Genomic DNA, 23,420 nt, shown 5'->3' with positions numbered 1-23,420 from the left:
TTTTTATCGAATGTCTTTTGAAGCATTGTAAAATAATAATAAGGAGAATGTGTAAAATAGTTCGCGTCCGTAGGAGAAAGCTAGTGTATTTGTAACATAGGTGGCGTTAAATAAACTAGCTATTACTGGCGGTCGGATAATCTCAGGATCTTCTGGTCATAAGACACATTCTACGTGTCTCTCTGTGGTATCACCACCCAAACCCCGCCACCACCACCACCACCACCACATGACCCAGGTTTTAATATGTTGAAGAAATAGCTTTGTCGTACAATAAATACTAACATTGTGATTGTTACACGTTTCCAGTATCATTCATGTGATTTGTGAAAAACGTACATTGAAAAGGAAGAAAGAGGAAATTAAAATCGCACACACTATACTAACCCTAAAAATGGTCCTATAAAGGGGTGGTTAAATTTGATTCACTCCCACGTATAGGAACGAGCCATTTTCCACCACACAAATGCTTCATTTTGATGGAATATATAGATAAGGTAGTTGCTCTGGAAATGCATCTTCTCTGAGTAGACTATATAATAGATAAAAACTGGTCGATGTTGCTGCCTCGACATGACAGCTCATACAGAAAAAACAAATCCAATCTCAGAATGGTTATCTCGATTATACCCACGCTGCGTTCAAGACACCTATCACATCAACTCGCCATTGCCAGTACTTAATACCAGAGTTACCCCCTAAAAGCCCTACTTTTTGGAGCGTACTGCGATCTTCAAAAACTTAAATTAATAGTTTACCCATACCTTGGTGCTACACTGAAAAGAACATTATTTGTTTATTTTAAAATGGTATACATTAGAGGGTTGAACTTTAATTCAAACCACTTTGCGGAATTCAGACTACTAATCATATATATTCCACTTACTACCTATGTTGTCATGAAATTTTTGAGAATTTTGCGATTTCAAAAACTAAAACTTCCGCTTACAGTGATCCGACTATCTAAAGAATATTTGTTTATTTTATCATGGACCATATTAAAGGGAGCCCAAAATTCATTCAAACCACTAACCACTCAAGTTCTACATTTAGTATCTGAATAGGTTCTACTGTACCATTTCGCATTTTTGGAAGAAACCTAAAGTTTAAAAGCTTCAATTAATACTTTCCCTCAGAGTAATGCCACTAAGCAATAAAAACCTGTTTATTTTAACAGGTGAAAATGTTAAGGGGCCTTTAAATATACAGTTTACTAACATACAGTACATTACGGGTTTTACGGTTTTTTTTAGAAATAAACTTTTTAATATTTTACGAATTTAATTATATAAATAAATGTATTTAATTATTTAAGTTATAACAACTGGTGTAGAGCTAATTGAAGAATATGCCAACATTTGGATCGTGGAATTAACTTCATTAATTTGATCCCTGATCTGTGAGCGGTGAGGTGCTCCGCTGTCAGAGGTCGACTGTCACGCACTCTCGTGTTCCTAGCTACCCGGGCACGGCAAGTCCTGCTTCTACCTGATGAGATCCCGCGAGATCACCACTGGGCGAGGATCTGTATCGATCATCGCACCGGGCGCAATTCAGGTCACGTCCCAGTGGGAGTTGTAATACGATTGGAAGATGGTCATAAGTGGATTAACTTTACTACATGTTTTTAAACATTTAACGAATGTTGGAGACTAAACTACATAAATTGTAATAATTCTAGTATTAAAGCAACTATTAACTGTATTTTAAACTTATTCTTTCTTTTCTTTCTATTAATATTCTATAACTTGTAAAGATTAAACAGTAAAATTCTTTTATTATTTATAGAATGAATGCATTGTTTACAATATAAGAGTTCATAGTAGTTTCAACATTTTTATGTCCAACCAAATTTAACTTATGTAAAAAATAAATTTTAAAATTGAAAATGCTAATTTATTGAGGTTGAAAGTTTTCCTCGAGCATTAGTCGTTTTATAAATTTAGCGGCAACAATTCTTAGTTTATCATGTAAACCATCATCGTATAATGTTTTATTCATAAGCTTATAGATGGACAGATTTGTTTACAACATCGCTTATGCAGTAAAGAAAGAAAGAACTGCTACCGCCTTGAAACTAAGTTTCTGTCCCCGTGAAGCAAAACAATGGCTACCCTTATCACCCGACACATTTCTTGCCCTTTAACAGCTTAAATGGTTCCATCGCTCTTACGCCTGGCCTTAAGACGCTTATAATTATACTAAATTTCTTTTACACTGTTTTATTACTCATTTTTGCAAGTATCACTTTACTCCTTTCAAGTAAAAGATATTAAATTAAACGAAAAGAAAATTACTACCATTTATTCTTAGGAATGAATTTTTCATAAGAAGCATAATATAAATAACGAAACGAAAATCATAACCAGATTTTTGCATATGTTAATTCGTTATACCCTTAATACTGCTAACTAATTGTTCATGTAAGATTTGACTCTCCGCTGTTCAACCACTATTTTTAATTTCTTTACTTTTATAGTGGTGAAAAGTATAGATTAAACTTGGTAGTGACAAAAACTTCTTATTTTAACTCTTCTGCAACCGCTGTTGAGCATCGAGAGTCAGAAAATATCTAGATAAAAAATTTGAAGTATTAGTGAAATTCTATATTTTTAATTTAAATTTTTAGCAAATATTAAGTATGCAGTTGTTGGTCAGTTTTGAATGAAGATATTCAAGTGATGAGTCAGTCACGGCAGCAGACAGACGTGTGTAGTAGCAGTGCTCGCTAACATAACCTCAAAGTTACAAGTCATTGTGTTCTGTGCGATGTTTTGAGCTCAAAACTCGTTATTTCGGGTTGTGAAGTATATTTTATTTGTGACCTATTTATCTATTGTTGCTTATTTATTTTCAATTTCTGCTAGCCTAAGTCTAATATTTGCCTACATCATGGCAGGTTGTGCTAAGTGTTTGAAGCCCATATCTAAGACTGGCAAGAACTCTGTTAAAGTGGACTGTGTTGAATGTAAAAAGAGCCTTTTCATGGCAAGTGTGTTGATCTGACTCTGAAGACATTAATATATTATGAAGATAACCAATCTATCTGGCGGTGCTCTCCCTGCTCGAAGGAGCGTCGTAAGGGTATGGCTATTGAGTCTAGATTCCGAATCGTCACTAACGTATGACGATATCTACAGTCCGTGTGACTGACCTCAGAAAGGACTTAAAGGGGATTGAAACTAACCTAGGTAAGTCAATCAACACTACCTTTGAGGAAATAAGGGAAACTAAAAGTTTAGTCAGTAAACAGAATGAAGAAATGGCGGCTTTGCTAGAGCTCGTAAACAATAACTAACTGCTGAAAATAGTGAACTAAAGAACAGAGTGTCTATGCTCGAAAGCCGTATGGAGGACAGTGAACACTATTCGAGAAGGGACACTATCGAAATACATGGTGTTTGCCAGTTACGAAAAAGGCGAACAAGTGTTGGAAGTAGTCAAGTCGGTGGGGAAGGCATTAGATCTAACCATTGACAATTCTATGGTTAGTGCTTGCCACAGGTTACGAAGTAGGGATGGAACTGACAAACCTCCCGGAATAAATAGTTGTGAAGATGACTCGACGTATGGACGCTGAATCTCTGCTGCAACGAAGACTCCTGTGAAGAGGAATTTTTCTTACTCACCACATAGGCCTAACAGCAAGCCCTGCTTATTTTTCTCAGCCTATCTACATAAATGAAAGCCTATGTCCGGATAAGGCGCCGACTTCTGAATGCAGCCAGAGTTGTGAAAGGAGAAAAAACAATACACATAACTTATGGGATACGGGGTGGAGGCAAGATCCTTATGAGAAAGGTCCGAAAAAGCTCCTGTGAAAGTGATAACTTCTCAAGCAGATCATAGCCTAAACTGGTGAGTACGGTGGGTTTTGTTTTCTCTGTTGTATTGTTAGATGTTAACTTATTTTTTCACATGTATTATCTTATATAAGTCTGGTATAGATGTAGGTTTTAGGTTTATCTGGATTATATGAGGGGTGAATACTGTTTGAATGTTTTTTTGTTTTCTGTTTAATTAACAACAGTGGGCCTATATTCTGCTTACTGTGTAGTGGGTAGGCCTACATATTTTTATTCTGTTTTAAAGCTTGTTTTTAATATACTGAGGCTCCCAAAATAAGTGGGCTCATGGTTTTTTTGTTTATTTTAAATTTTTTTATACCAATAATAGCATGTTTACCCATAGTTAATCAAAAATTAGAAGTATGAGGGCAAAAAACTTTAATATCTTTTTAAGCGACCTAGAGTCAGCTAGCCTATTCCCTGATATGATTATTTTAACAGAAACGTGGATTAGTAAAGTAGAATTAAATCTATACAAAATAGAAAGTTACAACGCTTTTGCAAAGTGTAATGAGGAGTACAGGGCAGGGGGTACAGTAGTTTTTGTCCGAGACTGTTATCAGTGCAGTGGAGTGAGAGAGGATAGCTGTTCAGTCAGCTGACATTCTACAGCTGGACGTCAGGGTCAATGACCGGGAAGGATTCACCGTACTAGCTGTCTATCGCTTTCATAGTAAATCAAAATTTGAATTTATTAATGATTTAGATACTATTTTAACATATTTGAATGGTCGTAATATTGTTTATGCTGGGGATATTAATTGCAACATTTTGTGGTCAGACCGTAAGATATTGATAATTATTTAAGCCTTTTAGCTAGCAAGGGTAAGATTAGTTTAATTTAATGAGCCTACTCGCCATAAGTGGATATTCGGCTACTTGTTTGGACCATGTTTTTGTACGGTTCTTGAATAATAGCTCCCATTAATTTTGAATATAAAAGCTAAAGTTTTTTCACTATGACATCTACAGATCACTCAACAGTTGTTTTTTCTATTAATTTTATCAAGTCTGTTTCAAGAAAGGTTGCAGAATGCTACAGTAAAATAGACATGGATAGGCTTGTGGTGGAACTCAGTACAGTGGATTGGGGATGAGGTTCTTACTATAAGAATAATATGTCAGATGCGTTTCAATCTTTCTTATATATTTTAGAATCAAAAATTAGAAGCTTCAAAGTCCCAAAGGATATATTAAATAAAAAAATATCTAAACTAAAACCTTGGGCTACTGACGGATTACTGATAAGGTTACAAAAGAGGAAAAAAATGTTACAGATTGCTAATGAATAATGATAAATTAAGAAGGTATTATGTTAATTTTAGAAACCGACTAAACTTAGACATAAAAGCTGCCAAAGAATTTTACTATAGATCACAGTTTAACAATGCCTCAAATGATATGAAATCTCAAATGGAAAGTAGTGAATAGTTTGATTGGAGAGCGACAAAATAGAAGAGATATAAATGAAATTTTTGGAGTGAATGGTATGGTCACTGATAGTTTTCAAATAGCTAATGAATTTAATCATCATTTTTTAAGTGTTACACATACATTACAAACACAAGTAAATAATGATTATCTTGATCTAGTCACTGATTTATAACAACACATTCATTCAAAAAATTAACTTAGAATCATTTTCTTATATGTCCAACATCTACTGTAGAGATCCTACAAATAATTGTGAGCTTGAAGAACAATAAAGCACCAGGTTTTGATATGATAGGCTCTACAGTTCTTAAATGTATAGCACCTAATATTGTAAATGTTCTAGAATACCTGTATAATTTTAGTTTGTCAACTGGGGAGTTTCCACTTTGCTTAAAAAAGGGCAATTGTGACACCAATTTTTAAAAAAAGAGCGATTGTACATAGCCCAATTGTTTCCGCCCAATATCCCTGTTGTCATGTATTTACTAAAGTACTTGAGAAGATAGTCAAAAGGCGTTTAGTTGACTTTTTAAATAAAACATAACTTTTTCAGTAAACAACCAGTTTGGTTTCCGAGAAGGCATGTCTACTGAGGATGCCTTACTTCATTTTATGGAGGCTGTTTATAGCTTCAAATTAACAATAATAAAAAAGTTTCTTCTGCATTATTCGTTGACATAACAAAAGCTTTCAATACCATTAATCATAAAATATTGTTGGAGAAGCTGTGGATAGCGGGTATTAGGGGATTATCACATGACTGGATTTCCAGCTATCTTTTCTGAGAGGGAGCAAAGGGTTCGAATTGGCAATACCCTAAGTGATGCAGGTTCTGTTGATTTTGGAGTGCCTCAGGGCTCAGTCTTGGGGCCTATCCTTTTTTTAATGTACATTAATGATTTGTGCGATGGACGCTTTAAGGGCAGAATCGTTGCTTTTGCGGATGATGCTGCTTTTATTTATGAGAACTTTGACCATTGAGGCTTTGCATAGTGATATTTCAAGAGATTTATATTATTTGAGGGTGTGGTTTGATAAACATTTCATGATTCTTAGTGAAAAAAAACCAAATTTTATAATATTTAGTCTGAAAAAATGTTTTAACTTTTAACATACCATTGAAAATTTCATGATTTCGGATGTTTTCATTTACGTTTGTAATGATTGTAATTGTTTACAATTTAGAACAAGTTAAGAGTATAAAATACTTGGGTTTGGTTATTGATAGCAGTTTAACCTGGAAGGAACATATAAAAAAATTGAAAAAAGGAGTTGTATCTTAGTCTAAGGAGCATGTATTTACTTCAGCAGATGTGTAGGAGTGTTGAAGTGTTGGTTGGGGTTTACCATGCTCTCGTTGGCTCTAGGCTTTCTTATGGCATTACATGCTGGGGAGGGACCTACTGCTCAAACTTTGTATCCCATTATAATTTTTCAAAAAAAGGTTCATGAGAATAATCGTGCGTAGAGAAAAAACTTGAACATACATGGCCAATTTTTCTCAAACCTAAAGATTCTTCCACTGCGTCATTGATACATTTTTAAAGTACTAAAAATCTTTTACATTAGAAGTACCTCATTTTCCGTGTGGCTCGCCAAACAACCTATAATTTAGGAAAATATCAAGTAGTCTTTGTGCCAAAGTCTCATTTAATAGTACATCACAAGTTTTATACTAGTGTGACACGCGTTTGTTTTAATTTAATAACTCCGAAAATAAACCAATTTACAAAACTAAATGAGTTCTTGAAAAATCTAAAAAATTTTGGATGTTTGAAGCAACAAAATATATAGACAACTGGTTAAATGTCACAATTTAAAATGGGTGTAGAATTTGTGTAGAATTCTAGTGTAGATTTGTTGTGTAGATTTTATTATTATTATCTTTTTTTTTTATTCCCTCTGCAATAATAGTTTATTTTGTTATTGTTGTACAGTTAAATTTTTTGAAGGGATACAATTTAGTTGTGTAATTTAAAGCACAGAGTTATTAAACAGAGATTATTTTTTGAGTAAAAATTAATTTTTTTTCCTAATACGAGCTGCGTGTCGCTGCTAGCCGATTTTTTTTGTTTTAGTAAAGTGATGGAGATCCCAATACTGGTTTTACCTATGGGGGTTTCCTATTTGTCTTGTCTTAAATACAGTTTTTTAAAGTTATATTATCTTTTATTGAGACTGTTTTGCATCTTAAAAATGAACATATTGTAGTTACTTAATGTAAGAACATTTATTTTGATTTATACTATGTAAATGTATGTAAGTATTTTATTATGCATGAAGATGTATATGCAAAATGTATATTCTGTGTTTTTGACAAAATAAAGAATTATTATTATATGTAAAAAAGGCAAAGTTATTATCTAACGTTGTCGTTTACATCTAATATAATTCTTTTTATTACTCTACTACTCTATATATATATATATATATATATATATATATATATATATATATATAGAGTAGTAGAGTAATATATATATATATATATATATATATATATATATATATATATATATATATATACTTTTTTAATCGGGAAAAAGCAAAATCAACTATGGAACAAAACATACTAAGACCTGAGTCAATTACAGTGCCCACAAATATAGAATTTATCATATATTTATTGATCGTGGGAAGAAAGCAAACTTAACATTGTTGTCGGAAATACAATTCACTCAAATCGGATGTGCTCATACAGGGGCAAAACCTATTAAATTACGTGTAATTCTGGCGACATAGATTTTGAAAACATTACCAGTTTGAGTTCAATCCGTGGCTTATAAGTACAAAGCAGCTCTGGAGATAGGTCACAATGAAGGTGTACCATAACAAAGGGTGTGTCAATTGTGTCGTGCACGGTATCGTGCGTGTCGTCTCGTGCACGTTTTGCTCATTGCTAAACTGAAGGGATACGGTGTTCAGGGGTCACTCCTAAATTGGTTGAGTAGCTACCTTAGAGACAGAATTCTTACAGTGAAGTTTGATGGAAGTACTTCAATACCTATAATTGTGTTATCTGGAGTTCCCCAAGGGTCCCACTTGGGTCCCTTACTCTTCTTGATTTTTATGAATGACATCCATGGGATTATACTTACAAACTTCCTCATATATGCTGATGACATAAAGATTTTTGATAAGGTTCATTCTGATGGTAAAGCCCTGCAATGCTCACTAAATAACATCGTTAACTGGTGCAGTTCTAATGGTATGGAGCTGAATGCTGGCAAATGTGTTGTACTATCTTTTAAACGTGGTTCTAACATCATCTTAATAGACTATTTGCTGGATAATGTTCCACTGAAAAGAGTTGTTAAATTCAAGGACTTGGGTGTGTTTCATTCATCTTCTCTCAGTCCCTACGATCACATACAGCATATAGTTTCTAGAGCCAACTCGTTGCTTGGATTCATCTTCAGATCAACTAAACACTTCGTCTCGCCATACTCTATGGTAATCTTGTACAAAGCCCTAGTCCGCCCTATTCTTGAGTATGGGTCTATTATTTGGTCGCCTTATCAACTCAACCATGTACACAGTCTAAACAACGTACAGAAACGCTTTGTCAGGATGCTTGGCTGCCGGCTTGGCTGGACCTATTTTGGCACTCCCATTGCTGAGATTGAAAACCAATTTGCTCTCCGTCCACTGGATTCGAGGCGTCAAATCAGTGACTTGGTTACGTTATACAAGCTAGTAAATGGATTGATTGACTGCCCGGTTCTACTCAGCAGTGTTGATCTCTTTGTCTCAAGAGGAACCCGTTCCAGAACGATATTTCAAAGACGCCATCGTTCGACTTATTACTCCTACCACAGCGGCCTCTCTAGACTCCTGAGAACTGGAAGTGATATTGCTACTCATGTAGACTTTTTCAATGAATCTGTTGTGTCTTTTAAAAGTAAGGTAGCTTCCATTATTTGATATGTAATTTAGCTCACCAGCTGGCCTATAGGTACCAATGTCAGTCTTGTTATTTATTTTCCTAGTTTAATTCAATATTGTTTTGTTACCATTTGTTAAGTAATGTATCTATTTGTTTCATATTTTGTTATTGTTGTGTAGTATTTATTAATCCTAGTCATATTCTTGTTACTGTTGTACTTATATATAAATTTAAAACACTAAGTTACTCTGTACTATTCTATTTGTATAAATGGTGTGCACCGTTGAAATAAATAAATCATAAATACTTATCCGCCTCACCGTAGTGCTGGGTCATATTCTGCACGACTCTATACTTACAGAGAACATGTCTTGTACCAGTACTCATGTGTCGTCTGACGCCACTGTGTAAAATGTAGGCCTACCGACTGTGTAATAGGAAAATGTTACGTTGGTAAAAGCAAAATATGGACCAACTGTATGATTCAATTTAACAAATTGGAAAAGTGTGTATAGCCTACGATTACATTATTTAAATAACATTGTATGCAAATTGCACACATCACAAAACATATGCCTTTCCTAGCAACCGATCAACGTGTATAAAATAAGTTTTTAACACATGGTTGTCATATTATCAAGATTATTATAATCAGCTACAAAAAAAAAGGAAAAATTATGGGGTTTTCCATGAATTTTGAAAACTATAAAAATACTAAGACCGGGGTAAATTAAAATTGCCAAAAATATACACTTTTTGGCAGATTTCTTTGGTCGTGACAACAAGGCAAACTCAACATTGGCCTCGGAAATATAATTCACTGTAACCAATAAGTCCTCATACACCTGCAAAGCCTGAAAAATGGTATATGAAGCCACTGGCAACACTGCTAGTGCAATCACAAAGCAATACACAAGACACTACATTTTCTGAATGGCAAAGAAGCGTGCATTTTCACTCCCATAGTATTATATCATAAATGCTTTCACTAAGAAAGCTAATAACTCCGACTTGGGGGTTCTTCACATTGGTCTAAAACAGATTCAGCGTTACTGAAATCATTGAAACTATTCAGACAAATACATGGAATGTTTATATACAGTTCAATGCAGAGGAATTGTGGGTGAAGCCGCGGGTTTTTAACATTTTTATGATACGCTATCCAGAATAAAATTTGATAACTTATATGCTGTAGACGTCATTTACTTAAATTGTATCACCGACACTGTGCTAAAATATTGTTATTTGGAATCTTAGCCACAATGCAGATTCTAAAGAGCGTTAGGGTATATTCAACCTTGTGTTTTTCTCCAGATAAACTGTACTTACCCACGGCCGAAGAAACCATTTCTACAACTTCCCTAACCTCAAGAGGGTTACGTTTGTGGAGGTCTGGTGTTGGAAGCTGCACGCTTGTCTAGTATTCAGCATATTTTATATCCATATATTCATATTTAACACTTACACTTAAAATTATTCTGTGTTTGGATTCCAGTTTACAGAGTACTCGTTCATTGCTAGCAAAATTAATCCTTTTTATATTACAATATTTGAATATCACCGGAAACTCACCGATAGAAAACGCAACAACTACAACCGTTAACGTACCTGAAACAAATTTAGAAGATATGAGTTGATTAAAAACTAATTAAAAAGTATACGAAATTATGACATATTATAATAATAAACTTTGACACGTAGGGACATATTTAAAAAAAGATATAACAATGGCAAGTTTGGCTATACAAGAAAAGGTTTGGATATTTAGAGTTAATGTTGGAGTTTTGACAACTATAATTAATTCCAACATTTTAGGTTAAAAATATTTTTTATTAATTAACTATGACAGATAAATTTGCACAGTACTGAAAACGTATACATTATTTAATTTAAATAACTCATTTGAAATTAGTAATGAGTTTTTGGGTTGCACAATGATCTATTGATCCAGAATGTTACATAAATAGATTGAATGAATTATTCCAAATTTATTGTTTATAGTATAATAACACGACTTTATATACAAAAGTAATAAATTAACACAACATGTATGTCTGAATCGTTCTGTAATTACGGATTTATTCATCCAATTGTGGAATAAAAGAACAATGTCACCCCCAAAATCCAAACCGTTTCAATGGGATCTATGATCACAAAGTTAAATTTAGTTATTGTCTCCAAGACTAAAATAACATCATTTTCGTTATAAGATCGTCTCAAATACGACATCAATTGTTTAAACAGAAGCGTACAGAATTAAGAACCAAATGTCGAGTGTATCCAGCTTGACTGAGGTTGAGCATGGCCAATTTATTACCCAAGACTTACGCTATCTCTGAGCACTAGGAGAGACGCGACGGTGGCTGCAAACTGGGGCGGCCATTATGGAAACTAGAACCACATTTTATGTTACCACAAACATTATCTAAGTGGTAGCTGCGCGGGTAGAAACTTTAACTGTGCTCTTGATTGCGAGTTTCTGACGAGGTTACGTAAGGCGCGAGACATTACAAATGTATACCTGTTCCATAGTACAGCGTGAAACATGTATTCGAAGAAAACTACACTGATTTTACTCGTCATTATATTCCATACAAATATTGCACTTCTTATAATCAGTATTACAATCACGTTATGCAAAAAAGTTATTTCAAAAATTGTTTTTATGGGAATAAAAAAGAAACTCGTGCATATCGGCTTCAATTGTTTCAATGAGCATTACACATTGTTAACTTGTTTAAAAAACTTATGATCCTAATGAAAATTTTCATAAGTATTGTTTAAAGTTTATTTTGTTCAAACATCACAAGGTTGACTTCAAACTAGGGGACTGATATGCTACAAATATTTTCAGGATATTTCAAGGAAGTTAATACTCTATTTATTAAATATTTTGTTTTTAATGTTATGTTGCTAATCCAAATGTGATAAATTTCAAACTCAAACGTTTATACTCTCTGGTATTTTAACAAAAAGATAAAGGTAAATCATTTTTTTATTATTAGAGACTAGTAACACTCTCAAAGGCACTTCCAATAGCAGGAAATATTGTTGATTACCTGAAAAATATTTGTAAGTCCGAAATAGATCGATTAGAAGGGAAGTCAAAGACATTTAATTATACAGAGACCTCTGTTCAGAGTGCATTGTTTGACTGTGGAATCCAAAATGGCGGCAGGACTATCCCCGTCCCTTGCTGATAGTACATCACTTTAATTTTTGGGTTTCCAAAATCGATAAGATTGTTGTAGATCTCTATAGGTTACATAGGTAAAAGAAATATGTTTATAAACATGCTCGTGCATTCTTATAATCATTATATATATCTATAAAAATTCTTGTATTATTTTCATGATAAAAAGTATAGAGATGTTGTATAAAAATGACTATTGATATTAATTACCTACCACTCTTAAAATGTAGAAAGGTAATAGAAAATGGTGAAAGCAAAGCCTTACTTAACATAATTTTAGTCAAAATTGTACAGCTTTTATACAAAAAACATTCATTTTTTATAAAAAAATTTAGTAAAATAGACAATTGACTTGGAGATATTTTCATGAGAATTGAAACAAGTTTGGACTACTCAAGAGGTATTTAGCTTTTGCCGCTAACAGGCATAAGACAAAAGACCCATTTTTTCTAAGTCAGGATATCCCGAAATGGATACTTTCGTCATAATGTCAGCTTCAATTTTCTGCACCATCAAAAATAGGTTCTCTTGCCCATTATACTATGTATATGGGAGAAAGTATCCATTTTACAGTTCACATGCGAAGGTTCGTGTTAACCACTCGTTTCCGTTCCCCCTTCAGAATTCCGACCATTCAACCAATAGAACGATCAACCTTTTACAGAACGAATGTAAGCAGATACACTTTACACGTCCAGTTAAGACTGGAAAACCATTGATGCCTAATAAATAGGTCACTTTCCCTAATGCTCCTTTTTTTCATGCGTTGTTCAGTAAAATTTTCAAGATAAAAAATAATATGGCTCACGCTGGTGAATATTAGATTAGCTCCAATCGGCTGACCACTTCCGTCGTACAAACAACTCAGCGTGGCCAATTACCTCACTAACTAAGTAAGGATATTCAGTCTCCGTGCTCTTTCATTGCCGGGCTCACACTGGTAAATATTAGATTAGCTCCAATCGGCTGACCACTTCCGTCGTACAAACAACTCAGCGTGGCCAATTACCTCACTGAGTAAGTAAGGATGTTCCGTCTCCGTGCTCTTTCATTCCCGGGCTCATGCTGGTAAATATTAGATTAGCTCCAATCGGCTGACCACTTCCGTCGTACAAACTACTCAGCGTGGCCAATTACCTCACTGAGTAAGTAAGGATGTTCCGTCTCACGCTCTTTCATTACCATTAAACACGAAACGTATTCAGTAGCGTAAATGTTCAATAAAGTAGGTGAATCAGTGGGTTGCAATTCTCCCCCTAACCTCAACTACCCCTCCTCCTTCTCACTAAGAGTATGCATATAGCCATTATATACGGTTACTCACGGCAGATGAGATGCTAATGGGAACGAGATTGAAACCTTTAGTCGGTTAAGCACAACAACGAGTCTGTACACCTATGCCCGAAGCATGGACTGGTGTCATGTGATGATGTACTGTTCGAAGTAATTTTGTTCTATCTCAATAAGAAAAGTGGAACATTACTAAAGAGATATGGAATATTAAATTAATCCACGAAATTGGGGCCAAATACGTTGTTACTCACTTTTCCCCTCGTCAAAACATTTAATAATCCAAATATTTGAAGAATGTTCAAATATAAACCTAAAAATAACACATTGTCCTAATTTATAAAACGTGCCTTAAGGGTTTTAGTTTATTTACATAAACGTATTAATATATAACGTTATTTATTAACGTTATATAATTTATACTTTCTTATTACATTAATTATACGTTAATTATGCCTAGATCTGATTTAGAGTCCAGTTGCATGTTTGGTTTGGCCCTTTTGTTTAAGTATGATTTAATCATCTATTATAAGTTAATAAATGTAAATTGTTTTTTGACCGTTGGAAGGTAATAAATAAATAAATATATAACGATTAAGATGATCGATCGAAACCTTTTTTTCTCTCGTCTACTATTAACTCAATTTTTTTTAAATATACAATCGGTTGAATTCCTGTTTAAGAAATATTTTCTTTAATATAGTTTCTTATGTCTTTTCCTGGATATCTCATGCGGCTACCAAAACACAACAAGCCACCTATATCCTAGTAGGACATTCCTCCTTCCTCTCATTTTGTCTATTACGTTATTTGGCTGGTTTCTGCATTTTAAGTTTCTCATTTCCTCTCTATCTCTATTTCTCCTACTTCGATAACCCAGCTCTTCCTTTTTCTCACTTTTTGCTACTCCGAACTTGCATCCTTCCAGGTTTATTCTATTCTTTTGTGGGCACGAGTCCTCAACTATATTCCTCACAAAACCTACACTCCAGGGGAAAGTCCTCCAATTTTCTGCAAAGATAGTATTTGCCTGTTACCTTAATCATAACAATTTCGTGTTCAATTGTTTTCTGTATTATTACTGTTATCGGATTATTGGCCTACCTACGGCTTTTTTGAGTAATTATTCTTCTCCATACATGCTACTCTTCCACAGCCTTCTACGTTCTAATTGTCTTTCTTGTTAATCCAGCCCTGCCTTTTACCTGTTCATCCTCTTCTCATCCCAGCTAACATACTATGCTTACACTGTACTCACTCCTTAAATAAGTTAATGTTTCACCTAATGTGCTGTGTGTATGTTAATTCTTACACAGTTAATCTCACTACATCCAAAAAAACAGGTATAGAAATTATAATTGCGTCTTTATCCTCAATGAGATGAACGTATATTTGTAACTGTACTAAACTCTATTGCATTTTAAAGTGGCTCCGTTTATTAACAATATAATTAAAAGTTGGAAATACGCAATACCACTTGTCATAACAGGTTTAACTAAGGCTGCATGCAATATTTCAAGCCCATTTAATTCTTGATATGACCTGCAGACAGATAGAGAAACAGGCATTCATACAAAAAAGTTGATACGAAAATGACGCAACTTATAACTTATTCTTGTAAAAATGAATTTTAATGCAAACTTTAAAGTCTACATATAAAATATATCTTAACATAACTTGCCAGATGAAACATTCAGATTTCTTTCCATTAAATTCCGTTTCTTATCAGTGTTCATACACACCAAAGTTTTATTACACACCACAGTTTTATTACACACCAAGTCACTATCAAATGATTTTGTATGTGTTAGGATGGTTAGGCTACATCTGTTGATATATCACATATTTGAATATCTTATGTGCGTATTTAATTGGTTTCCAAAATTTACTCTGCTATTTTTTTGTTGCCACCATAATTGCCTATGAGACCACTGCAAAATATTCGCTCACGTATAGCCAAACCCCATGGAATGACGTGCACTTTAATCGACCTCAGTGTTCCTCATACACAAAAGAAAGATACATAGTTTCTATAGGTCAGTTCGTTTTCCACATATCAAGCGGACATACACACAAATAGACAGGCAGACAGAGAGACAGAAATGATGAGTGATAGACTTCACTAAAGCTCAGCCAATAAAATTGTTTTTTACAATACGATTGCGATGTTGTGTATATTATACCGTTTTCTGAAGCATCAGGAACACCCATGATCTACCGCTGAGTTCGAAATATTTTACGATGTTGCTTATAATTTTGTAAATACGATGTACTGAGATACCTGCGAAATATTACAAAAGTTATGAAACGTATGTCTTGGTCACCTGTACTCTGAAAACAAGATACTATATCTGTCCAATGAGAAACATCTTTTTATTTCGCTTTTATCAACTTCGGCACTGTCTCCACTTTATCGTCTAGTTTACATTTTGGGTCAAGGCGTAGGAGAGACAGAAGAGCGCTGTGTGGTGGGATTGTGTACGAGAGGGGGGAGGGGGGAGGGAATAGTAATGACGCACTCGTAAATACAAGTTTTACAACCGCTTGTATACTCAATATCGGCACCCTCTACAGCCTTCCAAGAAAGGCGATGGGAAAACTTTTACTTACCTTGAAATTGGTCATAAAACTATTGATTTTTTTTACAAATGTAAAGTGAAGCAATCAGTGTTAGATGTGTGTTAGTTTTAAATTATTTAAAAACCATTGTTACATCCCTGTAAGATTGTTTTCTTTAGTACAATAAATCAAGAGTTTTATCACTTCGCTAGAAATTATGCGCTTTGATAAGAATGTTGGGACATTGCGTAACCAAGCTGAAGTTAACTGCTGAAGAATGTAAGTTTTACTCGTAATTTTTAATTGGGCTATAGCTTTTGGGAATCAAATGTTTTTAATTGATTAGTAAATAAAATGACATATGATAATATGAATTGTGTTGTAACATTTGATTTAAGAGGTATCTATGTAATATATATTTTTTAAATAAAAAAAAACATTTCCTTCAGTGATCTTCCTTATATCCTTAACATGCAGCACTTTTCTGTGGCCTGAGTACAAATTCTAATATGCTCACTATGCTTAGTTGAAATTCTTCTTGTTGAAAAAATTGGAATGTGCTGGATGAAAATTTGTATAAAAAAACATGACTTAAACGACTTGGTAATTTTAATAGTTGTAATAAGGGCGTATCAGAGTTCTACAAGTGCTTTCGAAAATTCTAATTGTCTTGTATAGGACTTACAAAACGTCCGCAAATATATTAAAACAAGAATATAATTGAAACCAACACTTCATTTTCATGGTAACATCAAGCTGTGACATAAAAAAAAGGATTGTTGCCTGAAAAGTATATTTGTTAAAGTTTAAATTATTTATATGTAGGAGTGGCTTCAATTTTATGATTTAACATTCGAATGTCCTTCATTTAATCTTCTAAAAATGTTCATATACATCGCTCTAGTTATAAAGATTGAATAAAATATTTGGAAATTTATTTTTGGACATTTCACTCACGCAGCGGCCGCCATTTTGGCAATATTCGTCTCGCTGACATTGAGTTGGTAATAGTTCCCGTATCGCTGCTGTACACGCTCGCCCCTTTCTCTTCCTCGGTCACTCCGTCAATAATATGTCAGTGTGGGGTTATTGTTCATTGGTTATACCGGCTTTCTGGGACATTTATCTAAACCTCGGCACATATTATGTTTCTGGAGAGAAATCTGGACATCTACAACAGGTCAAGAAAACACACTTCGAAATTCGAAATCCGCAACATATCCCTGAACTGAATTTCCAACCGCGCCAGACATCGTTCTCTTTCTCCAGTCGCTTTAGTTTAAAAATAAACTACACCATTTACCGTAGATTATGTTGGTAGAATTAAATAAAAATTAACTATGTTAATGTCACGTATACTTCTCCACTGTGCACTGGAGGGTATATTGTTTACCCGCAGTAACCTTTTCCTTCTCTATTTCGTTATCACACAATAACTTATAAAGGACAAGCCTTGGTCCACTTTATTTCCCTCACTTAATAATCAATCACACTGGTACACGCAACCCACTGGTTAATGTGCCTCCCTTGCCAACCAACCCCAAGTCTGGCTAATCTCCGAATTTGGCCGAATCTTGATTTTTATACTATACACGTTTGGTCAACAATTATTCTGTAGATTTGAACAGAGTCCGCGGGTACATTGTACACAATTATTATAATCTTTTAAATCGGACTTTCTTTTATTCATGCAGATAACCTTTGCATTTTGCCTTTGTGTTTGCGTTTTTATTAATTGTATTGTATTTTTGTTAATCTATTAATTTACGGCAATCGAATTGAGTAATTTTACCACAATGTAGACTAAATTTCTTTTTGAATTGTTGTGCTTAAACATTTTAAACAGACCAATTTAATCAGTTATCTTTGTGAAACATGATACTATGACATGTAGATATAAAACTTGTGTCACTTAGCATTGCTATGGTTCTCTGTATATACACATTTGTTATCTACTAGTAATCTGGATATCAGGAACGACGTTAAAAACTTCCTGAAAAGAGGGATCAAGAAATATTCCTCAGGATCCCGCAAAGCTACCTACAGCCTTGACTGTCGGATCTACATTGATGAAGGATCCTAAAATCCACCATAATGTTTTACAGAACCACGCGCTATACAGGCAGTGAGTGAAATGATTGAATTGAGCGATATGTACACCAAGACGTTTGACTGATATTGGAATAACAAATCGTTGAGTCTGGCTCAATCAGATGTACCATGCGGAAATTGGAAGTGCCCTCTTTCCTTGTGATCTATTGGTGTGAAGTTAGTAGTCTTAAAGCATGAACTCTGGCCTGACGTCTTAGGGTAATACGACTCAGGTTCCTACCCTAAGCTATTGAGGGCTTTTTACCTCAAGAGGTATATAAGGTGGATTTAAAAACTAGAAGACATCAATATCCCATAACAGAATTACATCCATAACCCATAAAAAAATATTAAAGGTAGGAAACTAAGAACGATAATTACAAATAAATATGCAATAGAGATTGACTAAATAATATATGAAATTGTGTAAATTATATAATATGTGTAGACTTTCCATTATTACAACCCAATCAGGTCAACAATTCAAAAAACAATCTGACAGGAAGATCTTTTTACTAACTTTATGAATTGATTTCCAGTATATTTACACTAGGTCTAATAAAAATAAAGTAAATTATACAAAACATGTACATTTATAATTTTTTATTAAAAATTTAATATTATTATATCTTTGAATTCATTGCTTTCCGTTCCACTTTATTTGTGAGTAACAGAAAACGTACTTGGTGGTACATCCAGCTCTGTATTTATGATTTGGGGACAAGATTTAGGGGCAGCAAAGTTTTATTTTAATTGTTTGCATTCATAATACAATACTTACAAAACATGACAATAATTTTTAATTATATATAATTAAATACGTTTAATTATATCACTCATGGCCCATGCGATTATACGGTTGTTTGATTAAGAGCGGCGTACGGTAATGTGTTGTACCACCTCGCTCTACTAATCTGGGTACACTCAAAATACATTTCATTTTTTTTTCATTTCATTTCATTTATTTCCAACGGCAGAACCACATTACATAGAGAAGAGTGAAATATAACAGTAACATAAAAGTATTAATTCTAACAACAAGTTAACAATGAAAGAGTGTAATAACAAAAATAACAATAATACTTAAAGATAACTTGGCGATAACAGTAATAAATATATGATAACAGTGACAGTACATACAATAACAGATACATAATGCAGATTACAATACAAATAATAGAATATTAACGATAACAATTGATAAATAATTTAGGCTATAGATTTTCAAATGTGTGCGTGTGCGTGTGTGCGTGCGTGCGTGTGTGTGTGTGTGTGTGTGTGTGTGTGTGTGTGTGTGTGTGTGTGTGTGTTGTGTGTGTGTGTGTGTGTGTGTGTGTGTGTGTGTGTGTGTGTGTGTGTGTGTGTGTGTGTGTGTGTGTGTGTGTGTGTGTGTGTGTGTGGTGTGTGTGTGTGTGTTGTGATTAAGAGGTTTTAGTGTGTTGCAGGTTGATAAATGTCTTGAGATTCCGTTTGAAGGTTAGGAATGAGGAAGCGAAGAAATCCATGTGGTTAGGAAGAAGGTTTCCATGAAGCTGAATTCTCCGCATCGTAGAGTTGGCCAAGTATGATGAGGAAACAGAGGATCTATCAAATAGATATTGGGATCTAGTACCAGCAGGAACCCGGAAGCAAATCCTCTCCAGCAGCTCAGGACAGTCCACAGTAGAGTTAACGAGGCGGAACAAGAATATTGCATCATGGTAGAAGCGCCTTGTTTCAAGAGCGGGTAGTTGGAGAAGGGATGCCACTTCGCGTGTAGAGACCTCTAGGTATCCATAGCCCAACCTTAGCCCTACCAGCCTGAGAAATCGCCTCTGGACCCTCTCCAGATCCTCAATCAGATATTTCTGATGTGGCGACCAAATCACACAGCAGTACTCCAGATGTGGGCGCACCAAGGTACAGTAGAGAGTCTTGAAAGAGAGTTGTACCGTAAATTAGTTAATTAAATTTCATACAATGTAAATTTCGCAACCTAATCAACCAGTATAATATAATATTATTTTACATCCAATGTTCCGGAACTAAATTATTGGGCGGAGTAACTACCTAATTGGCACGCGTATGAATTTTTTCTTCTAACCCTTTGTAGCAGCCCAACTACGTAACCGATCAGACCTCGCGCGCTTTGTCCGTAAGTAAAATTTATCTTTTCGTATTATTAAATTAGCCCTTTGATGCCAAACGTATAAAATGAATGTAACGTAAAGTAAAGATGTGAATAGTAAAGTAACTTACCCTTGAAAATCTTTTATTTGCTTGATGGAGATAGATAAAGGTTGTGGCGTCGTCCTTATGGCGACGAGCACGTTGTTATAAATAGTAATTTGTATCATTAAATGGCTAATACCGTCACGAATTTGTTTTAGGCGAGTTTACGTAGCTGATGTATCTCACGTGTTGTTTGAATAGATGGCTACCACTTCTCAACTCTACTCCTCTTCTAGAAATAACCGTTCTTAGACTACAGGGTTGTGAGTCTACCTATTGTGAAGGGAAGTGAAATATTATTGTTCTGTAAAGTAAAACGTCGTACGCATAATCCAATAGAACATTGGATATTTTAGGCCCACCTAGAAGATATACTTTTTAGTTATTATATTCTAATTGGCAGCAACGTGGCAGTACATAACTTTTCCTTTACCATCTAAAAGTGGTGCTTTTAAGTTTTCGTAATTAAACTGAACTTATAAGTACACTCTGTATTTCTAGTATTTATTACTACGACCTCAGAAGTCACCACCCCCATGTGTTATCGTCATGCGGTACAGAGTATATCAGTGAAATGCTGTGAAAATCTGTGTATCAGGCCGAGTTTGCGCACTGCCTGGCTGCAAGCCGACCGAACATGTGCATCCCAGTTGAGTGTAGATGTAATGGTCACTCCAAGATCTTTTACTGTAGTAACTCTTGATAGTGTTATGCCGCTCAGAGAATAGTCAAATTTTATTGGAGAGACGGTTCGGTGGAAATTGATACAGACACACTTATCGAGGTTGAGAGCCATGCTATTTTTCAGGCACCACTCCTCTACCCGATTCAGATCTTCCTGGAGATTAATAGCATCTTGATGTGTAGTAACTTTCGCATACAGTTTCAAATCATCGGCGAAGAGTAGGTGGTCACAGCTCAGTCTTCGAGTTATGTCGTTAATGTAGATATTGAACAAAGTGGGGCCCAGGTGTGAACCCTGAGGTACGCCAGAAGTAGCAATGAACTCCTTAATCTTAGTACAAAAAATATAGCTAGTGTGACGTGTACTTTTCTGTTTTACCTGAGCAATTGTTATGTAGAACTGATCACTCTACATAACGAAATTTTACATCCAAATGAAGAAGCGCGCATTCATTGTTGCTGCAATAACAGAACGGTCACTGATTAGACGCCAATCAGCTGTTCAAATAAAGGAGTTAGGCTAAGGTGAGCCATTACCATGCCATTAATATTTTGTCGCTGCGTATGTCAGTTAGAAAAATTTCAGTATAATAATTTTGTCTTTACAGAATTAAATATCTACGGTAAACTAAGCCTTGGGCCTCGTAGTAAGATTGTCAAGTCCTGTCGATAAACGTAGGAAATTAATACGTTATCTGTAATAAATTAATACTAATCTAGTCTTTTAATAGTTCACGGAGATAAATAGTTGTAAATACGTGTTCATAGTGTCAAATACTGTAACCACAAATTGTTTCTGTAAATTGTACATAATTAGGCCGAGATATTATCTCGTAACAATTGCATCGTCTCTCATAAATTTCCTTACTAAACTTGTTAACTGTTCTATAAATAATTGAATCGGTAACTTTATGTCCTAATGTTTGTATATTATTTAGTTTTACTCAGAATAATGTAAAGGCCGTTGTCATGAAATTTATACCTACCATTGCCGTGAAAGTGCATACATTAATGCATTATGTTAATACTTCAATACACTTTACTATAATTATTGTAATTAATTAGTTTAAGTAAGAACAAACGTAATTAATTTTTCTGTGTCAGAATAATTATGCTTTGTGTTTAAGACCAATATTGTATATCATTGTAATTGGCAGATTCTGCGCTTTTTTAATGTACTTATGTTTATACATTAAACGTTTCTTTACATTTTACTGGCCGCTGTAAGCTAAATACGAGTATGTTAGACACACCAACAATAGTGACAGATGTTGCTGTTTTAGTCAGCTGGTTTCTTTTAAGTTAAGTTTGACATTGTTTTCATGATTGATTATAAGTAGTGTTTACTGATTTCAATGAGCCGCAGAAAATGAATAAAACTGACTTTATGAAATTAAAGTTTCAATATTGGATTGCACGGACGATACAATCGACGGCTCGTGTGTGTGTTTTGGGTCCGCCCAGTTGGTGAGTAGACTTTACACTACTTATTCCATCGTGCTCCCCTGGGAGGTCGGACTAACTCCGTCAATGTCATTATGGAGCCTCTACCTATCGTACTAGGCCTGAATAACTGCATCAGGGTGGATCCAGTTCCGAACTTTGACAAATGGGACTCAACTTTAATTTAATGTCTAGCCATTATGTATTCATGTGAATTATTGTTTTGTAATTTTGTAGTTCAAGAATATGGTCATCATGATTTTGGCCACTGTAATTTTGTATTAGTAATCGGAGCGCTCCTACAGTAATAATTTTTCGTATTTTTATTTCAATTGGCCAACGAGTTAAGTTTAAGTTAAGTTAAATATATATTTGTTTATTTAGTTTAAGACCTTAGCACTGTGAGAGAAATAGGCAATACAGAATGAAATATGTGAAATATTGGTTTTAATTTCTAATTGCCTGATATTTAATTAAAGACCTTGCAACTTACTATTAGAAAATAATCAACCGAAATCTGTGGCTAATTTAAGTACCTAAGGCTTAGTGTCGTAAACCTAATAGTTCTTGCGTGCATGGTAGTGGTCTCGATTGAGCATACCTGAGGGCAGGAAACTGTTCCTTGTTGGAGACCTGCGACTATCACACCCCATCAACAAGGTGGCGCCCTTATTACCGAGCAAACCGTAACCATCTGGGTATCCGTCAATCTTAGTAGTCCTCTGTCACTGCGCAAGAACTTGGTTGTCCTGGCGCTCTACCAATACTCACGCCCTTCTCC

At 34.6% G+C, this 23,420-nt stretch overlaps 1 protein-coding gene across 1 annotated transcript in view; it reads right to left on the bottom strand.

Annotated features, from left to right (window-relative positions):
• Window positions 1-19,722: 19,722 nt before the first annotated feature.
• Window positions 19,723-23,420, bottom strand: part of LOC124355733 — an 83,827-nt gene continuing 80,129 nt past the window's right edge. The window contains exon 2 of the mRNA XM_046806891.1: window positions 19,723-20,214. Coding sequence (XP_046662847.1) covers window positions 19,723-20,214 — 492 coding nt within the window. The remainder of the gene's footprint in view (window positions 20,215-23,420) is intronic.

Source organism: Homalodisca vitripennis, chromosome 2 (assembly GCF_021130785.1).
Source record: "Homalodisca vitripennis isolate AUS2020 chromosome 2, UT_GWSS_2.1, whole genome shotgun sequence".
Lineage (NCBI taxonomy): Eukaryota > Metazoa > Arthropoda > Insecta > Hemiptera > Cicadellidae > Homalodisca > Homalodisca vitripennis.
This window is presented reverse-complemented; position numbering and strand designations above follow the sequence as displayed.